Source organism: Pollicipes pollicipes, unplaced genomic scaffold (genome assembly GCF_011947565.3).
Source record: "Pollicipes pollicipes isolate AB1234 unplaced genomic scaffold, Ppol_2.1 Scaffold_7262;HRSCAF=8765_pilon_pilon_pilon, whole genome shotgun sequence".
NCBI lineage: Eukaryota > Metazoa > Arthropoda > Thecostraca > Pollicipedomorpha > Pollicipedidae > Pollicipes > Pollicipes pollicipes.
The window spans coordinates 12,165,011-12,178,041 of NW_023597055.1; the positions used below are offsets into that span (position 1 = coordinate 12,165,011).

At 55.4% G+C, this 13,031-nt stretch overlaps 1 protein-coding gene and 1 long non-coding RNA gene across 2 annotated transcripts; both read left to right on the plus strand.

The window, feature by feature from the left end:
- Positions 1-2,908: 2,908 nt before the first annotated feature.
- On the plus strand, positions 2,909-9,246 carry LOC119113769 (uncharacterized). The gene is made up of 4 exons (XR_005095958.1): positions 2,909-3,016; positions 4,895-5,048; positions 5,400-5,478; positions 9,078-9,246. It is a non-coding gene; the product is annotated as an uncharacterized LOC119113769 (long non-coding RNA).
- Positions 9,247-9,600: 354 nt separating this feature from the next.
- On the plus strand, positions 9,601-12,571 carry LOC119113444 (phosphatidylinositide phosphatase SAC2-like). Its single transcript, XM_037237757.1, is given in 6 exon segments — positions 9,601-9,803; positions 9,805-9,852; positions 10,114-10,314; positions 10,358-11,845; positions 12,063-12,183; positions 12,507-12,571. Coding segments are annotated over 6 exon segments (2,094 nt in total). The 5' UTR covers positions 9,601-9,632.
- Positions 12,572-13,031: the final 460 nt, after the last annotated feature.

A 13,031-nucleotide genomic window follows, 5' to 3' on the forward strand; every position in this document is an offset into this window, starting at 1 on the left:
GACTTTCCATTCCAAATTAATGCGAGCTGCCTTAGAGTAAAAAGCTTGGAATCGGCGCAATTCACGGAGAAAGGTCTTCGTAAATCTTAGCAAGGAATTGCTGATGACTACCACTGTCGCTGATTGTGCTGTATATAACTACTACGGTAACGATTATGCGACAGATATACTTGGCCCTCCTGGGAAAACATGCTATTTTGTCTTGGCCACCCTCTCATTTAAAAAGCTGCCGCATGTTGAGATAAATTAGCTTATCCAATCCAAGAGTTATCACCGAAAAAAACTTGTCGGACACTGGTAGACTGGATTTATATATAAAGGAGTTAGCATCGCAGAAACATCAAGTACCCACATGCCACTATTTGGCACAAATTAGCATGACCCTAAAAGTGATATGATTAGGTACCTGCCACCTAGCACACCAATAGTTTAGGAATAGATTTGGCCCAGTATTTCCTCTTTGCTTATATGCAGTAAGGGAGCTCAGAGGAGCATTGTGTGTGTAGGGGGGGGGGGGGGGAGGTAGGTCAGCATTGAAGGCTCGGGCCCGCCGAAAGTATATAAAGTGACGCCCCTGACTGCACAGTGCGCGGTCCATTGGGCCCTGCCGAGCGACGAGGGCAGCACGCCCGGCAGCACGCACGCACGAGCAGCACGTCCGGGCCGTGTGACATCACCAAGCTTGGGGCAGGCCAGCTGCTGGACCTGAGGTCGGGGGTACGTTCAGGCCAGCGAGCGCCACTGGTTGAGCTTGGGGGACATGAGCCGCCCGGGGGTACGTCCAGGCCAGCGTGTGCCGCTGGTCGAGCTCGGGCTAGGTCAGCCACTGAACTTGAGGTGCCCGGGGCACGCCCAGGTCAGCGTGCGCCGCTGGTCGAGCTCGGGCTAGGTCAGCTACTGAACTTGAGGTGCCCGGGGCACGTCCAGGCCAGCGTGCGCCGCTGGTCGAGCTCGGGCTAGGTCAGCTACTGAACTTGAGGTGCCCGGGGCGCGTCCAGGCAAGCGTGCGCCACTGGTTGAGCTTGGGGGACATGAGCCGACCGGGGCAGACCCACGTCAGCGTGCGCCACTGGTCGAGCTCGGGCTAGGTCAGCTACTGAACTTGAGGTGCCCGGGGCACGTCTAGGCCAGCGTGCGCCACTGGTCGAGCTCGGGCTAGGTCAGCTACTGAACTTGAGGCGCCCAGTGCACGTCCAGGCAAGCGTGCGAGTCTGGTTGAGCTCGGCCGAAGTTAGCCATGGGGCTGCGGTCGGTGGGTAGGTGGGATGTGACACGATGATCACCGAGCCGAGTTCGAGACGCGTTTCTGTTTCAGACACAAATCCTGCTGGTGCCAGCGGCATGGGGGTTTGTAGAACGTGAACATCTTTGCTAAGTTTGCTATGTGTATTGGAAACGATGAGTGAAGGCGGATAATGTGATCTTTTTGTCTAGGTTTATCACGATTATCCTGCTGCAATACATATGCCCCGTGGTGCCATTTGTCTTCACGCGTTGCAATATGACCTCCCCCTTTGCTTGCTCACTCCTCTGGAAGGAGAAGGCTTCCAAAAACACGTCAGGGACCTTTCCATAGCAAAGGATGCAATGCTGATGAGATCGCAAGGCCTGGATAGCGTGCAATTTAGTCCACAATACAATCCTCTTTTTGCAATCTTATATCCTCTCAACCTTTTTCATTACCATCATGAAAATAAAAAATAGCATTAAATTCAAAATAAATAAATAACCATAATCAGCATTAAAAAACCATAGCATGTATTTTTCCAGGGGCTATATATCTGATCCAGCTTTCCTCTTCTGCCACAAGAATACCTCTAAAACAAAGCGGATGCATAAATACATCGTGTGATGTTTTCTTTCTATACTCCGGCTGTGAATAAGGGTATTGAGCAGCCGTTCCTGGAGGAGGGTGATGTTATTCATCCGACACACTGGGGATACAAACATCACCATCATTAACGTATTGTTTTATCCCTTTGATCTTGCGCGACCCTCGAAATGTTACTAGGGTTGGTATTCCACTGCAGAAAAAGATGAACAAACTGTCGCCAGGCGGGCTCTTCTCTCTTTCAGTTCCACCACCAGATTCCAGCACCACTTCGCGATGCGCACCGCTAAGTGGCTGCAGCACTGGAAGGGACTGGCCGCTCTCATTATCAATAAAAAATTCGCACGAATTAAATATTAACCCGCCTGCTTTTTAAATGTACGAATTGACGACTGTAATGACTCAAAGGTACCTTTTTCAGATGCGCTATCATTTTCGTCCGCCTGTTGGCCACCTCTTAGTCGGGGCGTCGGGGCGGGACCGACTCCGCGCGGCCTATGGAGATTCCAGCGCCTGGTGTGAGGGTTTTCGTTTCGAAATTTGCGAACGCGCATGTCTAAACTACGCAACATAATTTTTTCAACCTATCGATTCTGATTAAATAATGAGCATTCCCTGACGAACGTGACCTGACCATGTTAATACAAAATAGACCTTTTTTGAGGTGGCTGTCACCACCAGGGGACCATTTGTCAACCATTTATCCCCCTCCCCTCCACCTGTTGCCAAAGCCCTGGCTGCGCTCCTGCAGTGTACCTAAATCATACCACTTATCTGAGATGGAACGCTACGTTGCCAACTGTCTCACAACTCCAAGAGAGAGGCTCAAACCCGGAAAGGAGCCCGTTTGTTGATGCATTTTTGAGATAGGCTAAGTCATCACCACATCAGTCACCAGTCATCTATTTGACCGATCGGACCTGCTTGTTACTTCGTGCCCCTGCGTGGTCCGTAACACACGTAGTGTGGCAGGCAGTAAATTTTGAGGTTGTTTGCACCACATGCATGGTGTATTTTCCGCCGGCACAACGCGAAGGACGTTTGCTTCTGACAGCCTTGTGTTTCAGCGCATCTGCGACAAAGTGCGCCATTTATCGCGCTACGCTTTTCGTGCCCCTGCGTGGGAGGGGGAGGCACCGCTTGCAGTTGGATGGAGTCGATGATTGTGCGCTGTGGTCAGCAGAGGTGAGTCACCACATCGCGGTCTCCTGAACCGATATGGATTTTTAAAGCGGTGTTAAAAAGAGCTAGAACGTAAGCAATTGGAATCGACATACTTGTTCCAGGCTATTTTGTCCTCTGGTAATGTTCTCCAACGCCACATGACGTTTTGGCTATGACGGAATTTGGGGTAGCACATGGCGTCTTTGCCAGTGTTGGAGTCTGAAACCTTCCCATTCATCTTACTTTTCATGGCAGTTTTTGTGTGCCACGATATTGCTGTAAAACAGGCTGAAGGCAAGTTTCCTTTAAGCCTTACATGATGCTCAAAGTCAGCTTACTTTTTAACTTAAATTCTGGTGTTTGTTCATGAGGTCATGTATGCAATTTGTCTCTCATTCTGGTTGATTGAACTAATTTCTCTGATATCTGCAGGGTAAATGGTAGGATGAAATATGGGGCTGTCCATAGAGGTGCAGCCAGAATTTGAGGCAGGAGGGAATACCATGGCTTGGTACAAGAGAGTTCATCATCATTTACAACAGGGGCCTGGGGGACTTATTTTTATGAGCTTGGCAGCATTTATGCACTGATAATAAAGTAACGGACCCAAAAAATGCTGGTAGGTACAGTAACTACATCAATGGGCCATCAATACTGGTTTTCCCTGACATTTTACACAATTATTTAAGTTTCATATCACATTTTTACTCAGCTTTCTGTTGGTCTTGTCACCAAATTAGGGCTATTGGATGCTATATGTTGCTGCCCATGATAGTGTGTATTATGATTATTAATGAATTATTGAATATCTGAATTCTGTAAATGTGTTTCATCATTTCATTTGTGTAGGGATGATTTTTATTCAGCTTTTCGGCTTTGGTGAGCCAGAATTATCGGGCTGCTTTGCTCCTTGGTGTTGTTTTATGTCAGGTAGTGAGGAAAATTCTGTTCTACCCACCAAAACAGAACAAAATCATGCTGAAAAACATGCCCAGTTATCTAAGTTTTTACCTATGGTAGATGAGGTTTATCTCCCAGTTGCATATTAGCAGTAGGTGTACATTTGATTGCTGGATGTCTGTTAGATTAGTGTCCATTGTTGACCCTGCTCCACCCTGCAATGTTTTCCATGTGAGTGGCAACTCAGCAGTCATGACAGTCCAGTCAGTGCTAGGAATGAGCCTGCAGCAGAGCCTGTGCACGTGCATGCTGTGCTCCACTGGGTGCAATGCTCCCCTGGCACTTCGAGTGCTCAGGAATCTAGGAGTCATATATTCAAGTGTTCTGGTGTCATATAAATGGATTCAAAACTGATGATCTGATAGAGAGCCCAGCTCATAAGCCTGCTTGACTGGATGGAACATTTGTTCAGTTAGAACCTTTATGATGGTCCGTGTGTGTTAGATATGCGCAAACAACTCTGGCCTGTAAGCTGTGCTGCAGTTAGTGAGAAGGACTTTGTGATGTTTATACTTGGGACACATAGTGTGTGGTGTCTCACATGTTGCCTGCATATTTGCACTTATAGCTTTCACTCTACCATGCTTTTTGTTCTTCAGATATGTAATGTTCTGTGGAACCTATGCTTAACAAAGCTTGCACATGACACATATGCTTGAAACACAAACATCCAGTCATGATGTGTCAGCTTGGCTTGTGTAGACATCCTCCCAAAACTGAAAAAGCAAACCCAAAACAAAGTTTTGTTTTGACCTTGCAGGTCTAGCTTATTTTCTTTCTGTTATGTAAAAAGTTATCAAAGTTTATCATTCCAGTTATCAAGTATTTGATGTTTCAAGGTACCCTAGGGTGATGTTTGGTGTTAATGAAAATTTGAATCAAATTTGTATGTTTTCAGAAATGTGCTGCTGTTAAACATGAATTTACTTTCCCCCACAGATATCTGGAAGTGCATAAGAAGTCATTGGCACCAGCCTCTTGTGGAGCTATACTGGGCATCGGGTGCTGAAACATCATGAAACCATCTGTGGTGGCTGATGAGATGTTCCCAGACAATGCTGCCAATCAATTTATGGATGTCTCCATGGAGGAGGTCAGTGCCTCCCAATAGTCACAATGAAATTGTTTTCATGTCCTTATTAAATGATTTGCCCTGGTTTTCAATTGTTATAAATCATCATGTATTTATGGGTGATGGTACAAGATTATTGGACCTCGTAAGATTCTTATGCCAAGTGTTGTCATTGACATTTTTGTTTGGCAGCTTATGCAGCACATGATGCTGTGCAGTATGCAATCAGTTTATCACCACCACCACAGGTGTAGTTATGAAAGATCCAATACTCTTATCTGTTTTTAAGGTTCTAATATTTTTGTCCAGTTGTGTTCATTAACGGACACATTTTTTGGGTAGGCAGGTTGTCACCTTCATTCCCATTCACAGAACATGTCTGGCATGGACCGTACCGGCATCTTGGACCTGGCAGGCAATGAGAAGATAGTACATGCGGACTTCCCCAACAGTGAGTTTAGGCAGTCAGCTGTTTTTTTCCCAACAACAGGTCGATTTTGATATGAGATTGGGTGTGCAATGTGATTTTGATGTTATATTAAATAAATTAGGCTGCTTTCAAAGTCTAGAAAGGCTGTTTGGATTTGCGGGAAAATTGTGGGCATACTACATTAAAGAAATGATCACCACATAATGCAAATCCAATATCCACAGTAGCACCATCCTTTTAAGCAAATTTGCATTTGCCTGTGCATTTTGGAAGACTTTATGCTTTTGAAATCCCCACAGAGTTCCTGACACATGTTTCTCAGTGAAAATGGAAGTTCATTTTGGCGCTCAATTTCTCATCCTGGTATTTCGATGATTTGGCAATAAAGCCATTGATTATGTAATTCCTGAAAGGCTGGGCTACACAACAGTGTTAGCATACGAGGGGTACTTCCATGCCTGAGCTTGCGCGAGTCCTCTCGTCCGGCCGCTCGACCGCAGCCCGATGCTGGTCGCCTTCTGTCGGACCACGGCATGGAAATACGAGAGACCGCTTTCAACAGCGTGGCGGCATGCGATATGCGACGCAAAACGTCATCACGCTCGTGGGCACATTACCTGGCCAGAGCGGAGTGGCATAGAGTGTCACCATGTGTGTACCTGGCTGCTGAGATGGAGCTGGCTGAACCAAACACGAGTGCAAGGACTGCGGAATCAGACAAAGCCGATTTGACTAACCTAAAAGGGATTTTAAGGTTAGTCAAAGCGGTGCGCGGGAAAGCAGGGCTGAGCACTGGTCTGAAATAGCCACAATAGTTTCTCCGAACCGCCGATAATCAGAGATTTCCTGATTTGTGTCACGCTGCCAGTCAGCAGAAGCAAGCGAAATATGAAGGCAGACATTAATAATCGCTCTACCTGGGATCGAAATTGATCAAAACCGTGACTGTGAAGGCCATGAAGTCGCGAGGGAGATAATGAAAACGCCGCCGACGGCGGAGTGTTCCTTCTGTACCGCGGTCCAGTGAAGACACGAAAGGAAGACTGTAGGCCGGAAAGATGACAGAGCTCGACTCGTCACCGGCCACAGTCAGAGTTATTCGCCTGATACGGATCTGCAACAGGCTGGGAATTGGAGCGCACGTGACAAAAGTAGACAACGCGCAAACGCCCTTCTGAATCTCGCTCACGTGGGTGCGCACACCACATGTGACGAAATGACATCCGTATTCTGCCATTACAACGCCAGAAAACGGAAGTCAAATTTGCCTGTCGCGCATCTCCCCCATCCTTACACGGCGTTGCGCGACATTGAGTGCATATGTAATCTAGGAATAGTTCCATTAGTTTTTGTTTGGAATGTTGTGCGCACATTGTTTTAACGTGCACCAGCGCCGGCCTTTAAATTTGCACCTGTCATTACGTGAGGCGGTAAAGGAGCGCTTCGTGTCTGTGTGAAGCCGGTGAAAATAAGTTGTCCGTGGGTTTGTGGAATGAGCTGGGGCTGCGATAAAACGGATCCACTGCTTTTTACTAGCTGGCGAGGCAAGGCATCGTCTTAATGACCTTGAACCAAGGCATTCTGACCTTGCGCGTGAGGTGTCTCTGAGCAAGCTCTCTGTGAGCAGAGGCCTTTGGCCTCCAGCTGGAGAGGCGTAGTGGTGCTGTATGGCAGTATGCGTGTTGGCTGGGTATATGGCGAGGGCTCGGCCTGCATTGCCGTTAAGTAAGTTTACTCGGTAAGTAACCCAGAAAGCCCTTGATCTCCCGGCCTTTCAGCATTAGTCAGTTTAGCGTGTTCATGCTGCGAATCATCAACCTGCAATATACGACAATATGCTGGCTAAACGACGTTATCAATCAGTTATTGCTTATGCTGACTCTGCTCGACGTTTGAAGTTGTGCTTCTGATCACGAGTGTATCATTTTTGGAATCTTGCGTGTTTTGACATATTTGCTTGATGACGGCGGTTAACCAGTGTCTCCCGGTATATGCAAGGTCGATAACTCAGTATTAGAACGCTGAAGTGATAAATCAATATGTCTGAGTAGCCAAAGACTCGCAGACCGTTTTTGGCCAAACCGGAGTACGTCTCTTACGCTGTATGTGACAGCGGGTGAACTATAGACATCAGTATTTTGTATATCTTGTTTTATAAGTAAGAACACGGTTTGATACGGGAGCGACCGGCTGCAGGCTGACTAGCATGCTTTTGGGCGGACGGCGTGTGAAAAGTTGTGGCATATTGCATCGTAGTTAAAATGTCCTATGCGTTTGAGGATGTCAAAGAGCATAAGTAAGCGCAGGTTTTACCGAGCATTACAGTCTGGCAGCCGCAGCGGAACGTGTTTTCGCCGTGGGCAAAAGGATATTGGCATAGTTGGCCGCTAGAGGCGCTGCTGTTGCCGGCAGCAAAAAATTCGCTTTTTGCAGAATGTGGAAACATGTGGCCCTACGAATGATTGTCAGATTTAATGGTTTCTCTAGTAGTGTCACCGTAACCTTAGATACATTATGTACCGTGTCCCGTGACCGACAGCAATCCAGGTTGGGTGCAGACCAATACACCGCGTACGCCGTACGACGAGCAAGACAAATGGAAAAGTAGTCCGTTGTTATTGTGTAGATAATGTAGCAAAAAAGCGTACGGAGTCAAACACTTTCGGCAGCCAATTCAGATAACAATGGGTGTGCTGGACGTTTTGGAAAACTGACGCTGTTGGCAATAAAACGGGCGGAGAGCCCCTGCTAGCAAAACAAATGGATGCAAATTCACGACGATATTGCGACAAAAATGGCGGGCGCAGTGTCGGGTCCAGTCAGGCTCATGGTTGGTGAAAGTTGATGAAGGCAAGGATATTGGTGAATTGCAGTCGCGTTGTTGGTAATCGTGCGCAGATTATTGGTAAGGCGTGTCTATTTTGGATGGATATTAATGACAATAGACAGGGACACACTCACGCCGTGCTATCGAAACCCTCTCGGATGAGGACACGCGTCTTTTAGTCGAGATTGGATGGGAAAGGGCAGCCTCAGGTCGCTGACCGGCCACTTACGGGGACGCAGATGGATCGAACAGCTGTGAGATCCGTTTATGAGTCGTCGTTGGCACAGCCGCCCGCAACCGACACGCTCGGCACACTCGCCCGGGCCGCAGAGTTGTTCTCACACTTTCATCTTTGCCCCGAACTGCTGGGGGCGGTTGGCTTGGAGGTGCTGAACTGCTGGCGGCGGTTGGCTTCGGGATGCTGCACTGCTGGGGCGGTGGCCATGGGGATGATGAGCTCTGACACCAATCCCTAAAAACGCACCCAAACTGGCTCATATATGGCGTACACCCGAAAGCTCGTCAGTCTGCTTACATCGACGCACACTTCTGCCGATACGCCTTCTTCTCCGTCAGTATTTGCGTGATATCATGGCGTCGCCGAGCCGTCGAGGTGTGCACCTGGCTCCAACCAATGTTTTCCAGCTCTTTCGTGATATGATATAAGCTTTATTTGTGTGCGTGTTCATAAGAATTGGGAGTTGACGTAGTGGCGATGTTGCGATGATGCTGGAAACACAGCCTGAGCGAAGAGCTTGCATGTGGAGGCTTAACAATGCCCGTCTCCCCTCAGACTTTGGCGACCTGTTCGACGACGACGACCTGGAATGAAGCTGTGTGAGTCCCCTCCGTCTACCAGTGACGTCACCCGGCCGCCAGCCGGACGCCGGCGCCGCGCTTCGTCACTGCTCCTCCTTGTCGCGCCGTGCTGACAATTACAGCTGACCGCGAGGCTGACTAAACCCGACTTTTAATGGGCGGCAGAGTGGAGCCTTTAGACCGACGAAGTAGGAAGTTGAAAGATGAACCGTCGGCGCGGGCCGTTGGAGTGACGTCATGCATCAGCTGACGTTGCCTTGTGGGCCGAGTGACGTCAGACTTGCCGGCGTGGGGGCGGACACGCACACGGATCCTACCGTTTTCTAGCTTTTCTACTGGCTCTGGCTGATCGTCAGGCCGCCGTGATCTTTCCACGATCCATTTTGTCCACGGCAGCGCCGCAGCCGCTCTACACTGACACCGATCACGCCGGTTTGGAAGTTTCCCCCTGTGCCCGACCCACTCGAACGGAGCGAGCCAGCTCTCCACCCGGCCCTGCGTCAGCGCCGGCGGCACGAGCGCGGCAGCAATGGCGGCGCCGATCGAGGTGGTGCAGACGGCCGACTATTACGTGCTGGTGCGCGGCGAGCACAGCCTGTGGTGGCGGCGCGGCGACGGCGCCGTCTCGGCCGGCACCGCCTGGGACCTGGCCTCGGCCGTCGAGCCCGTCTGCCTCGGCGTCTGCGAGGCGCTGGTCGGTCCGCCTGCAGACGGTCGCCGGCGGTGAGCACCACCTGCTGCTGGTGCGCGAGTCGGCCGCCGTCGGCCCGCTGCCGGGCGGCGGCCAGGTGCGTCGGGTGACGCGCGTCGTGCAGCTGCCGCTGACCGCGGCGCCGCCGCCGGACGCCGCTGAGTGTCAGCTGACGCCGTGCGCGAAGCACGCGGGCACGGCCGGCGCGGCGCCGCCGGTGGCGGAGGCGCGCGCCGGCCTGGCGCGCACCTGGGGCCTCATGAAGACGGTGACGACCCGCGTCACGGCGGCGACGGTCACGGCGGCGCAGACGGCCGGCGCGCAGGTCAAGGAGCGCGTGCCCGGCCTGCGCCGGCCGCCCGCCTCCAGCCCCGTCATGGACGAGGTGCTCAAGCTGTTCAACGACGCCGACGCCTTCTACTACTGCGCCGATGGTGACCTGACGTCGTCGCTGCAGCGGCGGCTGGACGGCGCCGCGCCCGACGAGCGCTTCTGCTGGAACTGGGCCATGACGGAGCCGGTGCGCGCGCTTGCCGGCCGCCGCCGCCGCCGCCTGGCTGCAGCCGCTCGTGCAGGGCTACATGCACGTGAGCGAGATCGCTGAGCCGGACGGCATGCTGCCGCCCGGCCTGCGGCTCAGCCTGCTCTCGCGCCGCAGCCGCTTCCGCGCCGGCACGCGCTACCGCCGGCGCGGCGTGGACGCCGACGGCTGCGTCGCCAACTACGTGGAGACGGAGCAGGTGCTGACGTGCGGCCGGCACCACCTCAGCTTCGTGCAGGTGCGCGGCTCGGTGCCCGTGTTCTGGGCGCAGCCCGGCTACAAGTACCGGCCGCCGCCGCGGCTCGAGCGCGACCCGGTCGAGACCCAGGCGGCGTTCCGGCGCCACGTGGACGGCGAGCGCGAGCGGTACGGCGCCGTGCACGCCGTCAGCCTGGTGGACCAGACCGGCCGCGAGGCGGTCATCGCCGACGCGTACCTCGACCACGCGCTCACCTACGACAGTCCCGAACTGACGTTCACCGGCTTCGACTTCCACGAGCACTGCCGCGGCCTGCGCTTCGAGAACGTGGCGCTGCTGCTGGCGGCGCTGGCCGACGACGTGCAGGCGGCCGGCTTCGCGTGGGCCGACGAGCGCGGCGCGCTGTGCCGCCAGCACGCGGTCTTCCGCGTCAGCTGCATGGACTGTCTGGACCGCACCAACGTGGTGCAGACGGCGCTGGCGCGCGCTGCGCTCACCGCCCAGCTGGCCAAGCTGGGCGTGGCCACGCCGGACGGCCTGCCGGCGCCGGTGCGCGCGCCGTTCAGGCAGATGTGGGCCGACACGGGCGACGCGCTGAGCCGGCAGTACGCCGGCACGGGCGCGCTCAAGGCCGACTTCACGCGCACAGGCGAGCGGCGCTGGACGGGTCTGATGCGCGACGGCGTGAACTCGGCCAACCGCTACTACCTGAACCGGTTCCGCGACGCCGGGCGCCAGGCGGCCATCGAGGCGACGCTGGGGCGGCCGCCGCCGGCTCGTGCCGAGCCGCTCGACGAGGACTCGTCGTCGGACGAGGACGAGCCGGACGGCGCGGCGGCCGTGGAGCGCGTGCGCCAGCTGCTGCTCGACTGCCAGCGCCTGCTCGTGCCCGACTCGGCGGTCGTGCTCGGCGCCTGGGGCCTCATCGACGCCGACGCCGACGCGGCCGACGCGGCCGACGACGAGCTCGACACGATCCTCGTGCTCACCGCCGACTCGTACTACGTCGCCTGCTACGACGAGGCGGCCGACCGGGTCGTGTCGTACCAGCGCGTGCCGCTGTTGGACCTGCAGGCCGTGGAGCTGGGGCCGCTGGAGGCGTCCCGGCTGTCGCGCGCCGCCCGGCCACCCTGCCTGCGCCTCTCCTACGAGATCAGCGGCGAGGCCGGCTACTTCCACCTGCTGCGCGCCACGCCGCTGCGCTTCTTCAACAACGTGGCCGTGAGCGCCGGCTCCGCTGAGGAGCGGGTGGAGACGCTGCGCGCGCTGGCGGCCGCACTGGTCGGCGCCGCTGACGCGGCTGGTCACCAGGTGCCGCTGTCGGAGGGCCGGCTGGACCGGCGCCGCTCGCGCGCCGCGCTGGCCAGCTCGCGGCGGGGTCCGCTCCGCTGGCTGGACGAGCCGCAGGCGGGCATCCGCACGGCCGGCTCGCGCGCCGTCACCAGCGTCGCCGGCTGGCTGCCGCAGCGGCTGCGTCTGTGGGACTGGCGAGCGCGGCGGTCGGCCGGCCGCGGAGGGCGCGCCGCAGTCGGTGACGCAGCGCAACTCGCCGGAGCGGACGGCACCGGCCTCCGACGACTTCCTCATCGACAGCGCCGGCATCATCGCGCGCTCGGCCTCGCCGGCCGGCCGGCCGCCGCCGGCGGCGGGTGAGGTCGAGGCGTCGCCCGAGCAGGCCGCCGCCGCCGCTGCAGCCGCGGCGACGGAGGAGCGACCGGCCGGCGTCGTGCCCGAGATCACAGTGTCGGGCGGCGAGCGGCCGGCCGGCGGCCTGGCGTTACTCGGCTCCGCCCTCTCGCCGCTGGCCAGCCCGGCGCGCGAGACCGTTCTGGTGGGCTTCTCGAAGCTGGCGCGCGGCGTGCAGCGGCTCGGCTCGGCCGCCGCCCAGCCGTCGGCGCCGCGCCGTCTCGAGCTCAGCGACCTGCTCCGGCAGCGGATCGCCGCCTCACGCACGCGCGTCACCCTGCTGTAGGACCTCTGGCGGCGGCCGAGGGCAGCTACAAGCGGCGTAGGAGCTCTGGCGGCGGCGTAGGGTAACCGGCGGCGGTGTAGGATATTTGGCAGCGGGGTAGGAGATCGTTCAGTGTCGTAGCTAGCGGGCAGCGCCGTAGGTCAGGCTGGTGCGGCTCCGAGAGAGGCTGACCGTCAGCAGGCTTACAACAGCTGAAGCGGGACGCAGCCGCGGGAAAGAGGTCTGCTGCATTGTCAGCGCGTGTCATGCTGTTCCAAGATGCAAACGATTCGCTCTCCCGGACCCCGTCGGAGAACTATGCGAACCTCGAGCTCTTCCATATACTCATGCAGCTGTCAGGTGTACGGCACGTAGCGCGCGCGGCACCGCACAATCTGGAACATGTCGGCACTCTGACAGCGCGCTAGTCTAGCTGACGGGCGCCGGCGTACTGTCAGTCCGCAGCCGCCGCGGGAGCGGCGGCGCGTCGCACATTGTCAGCACAGCGGGGAGGGGCGGGCTAGTCGTCCAGGGAGCATCGTCAAG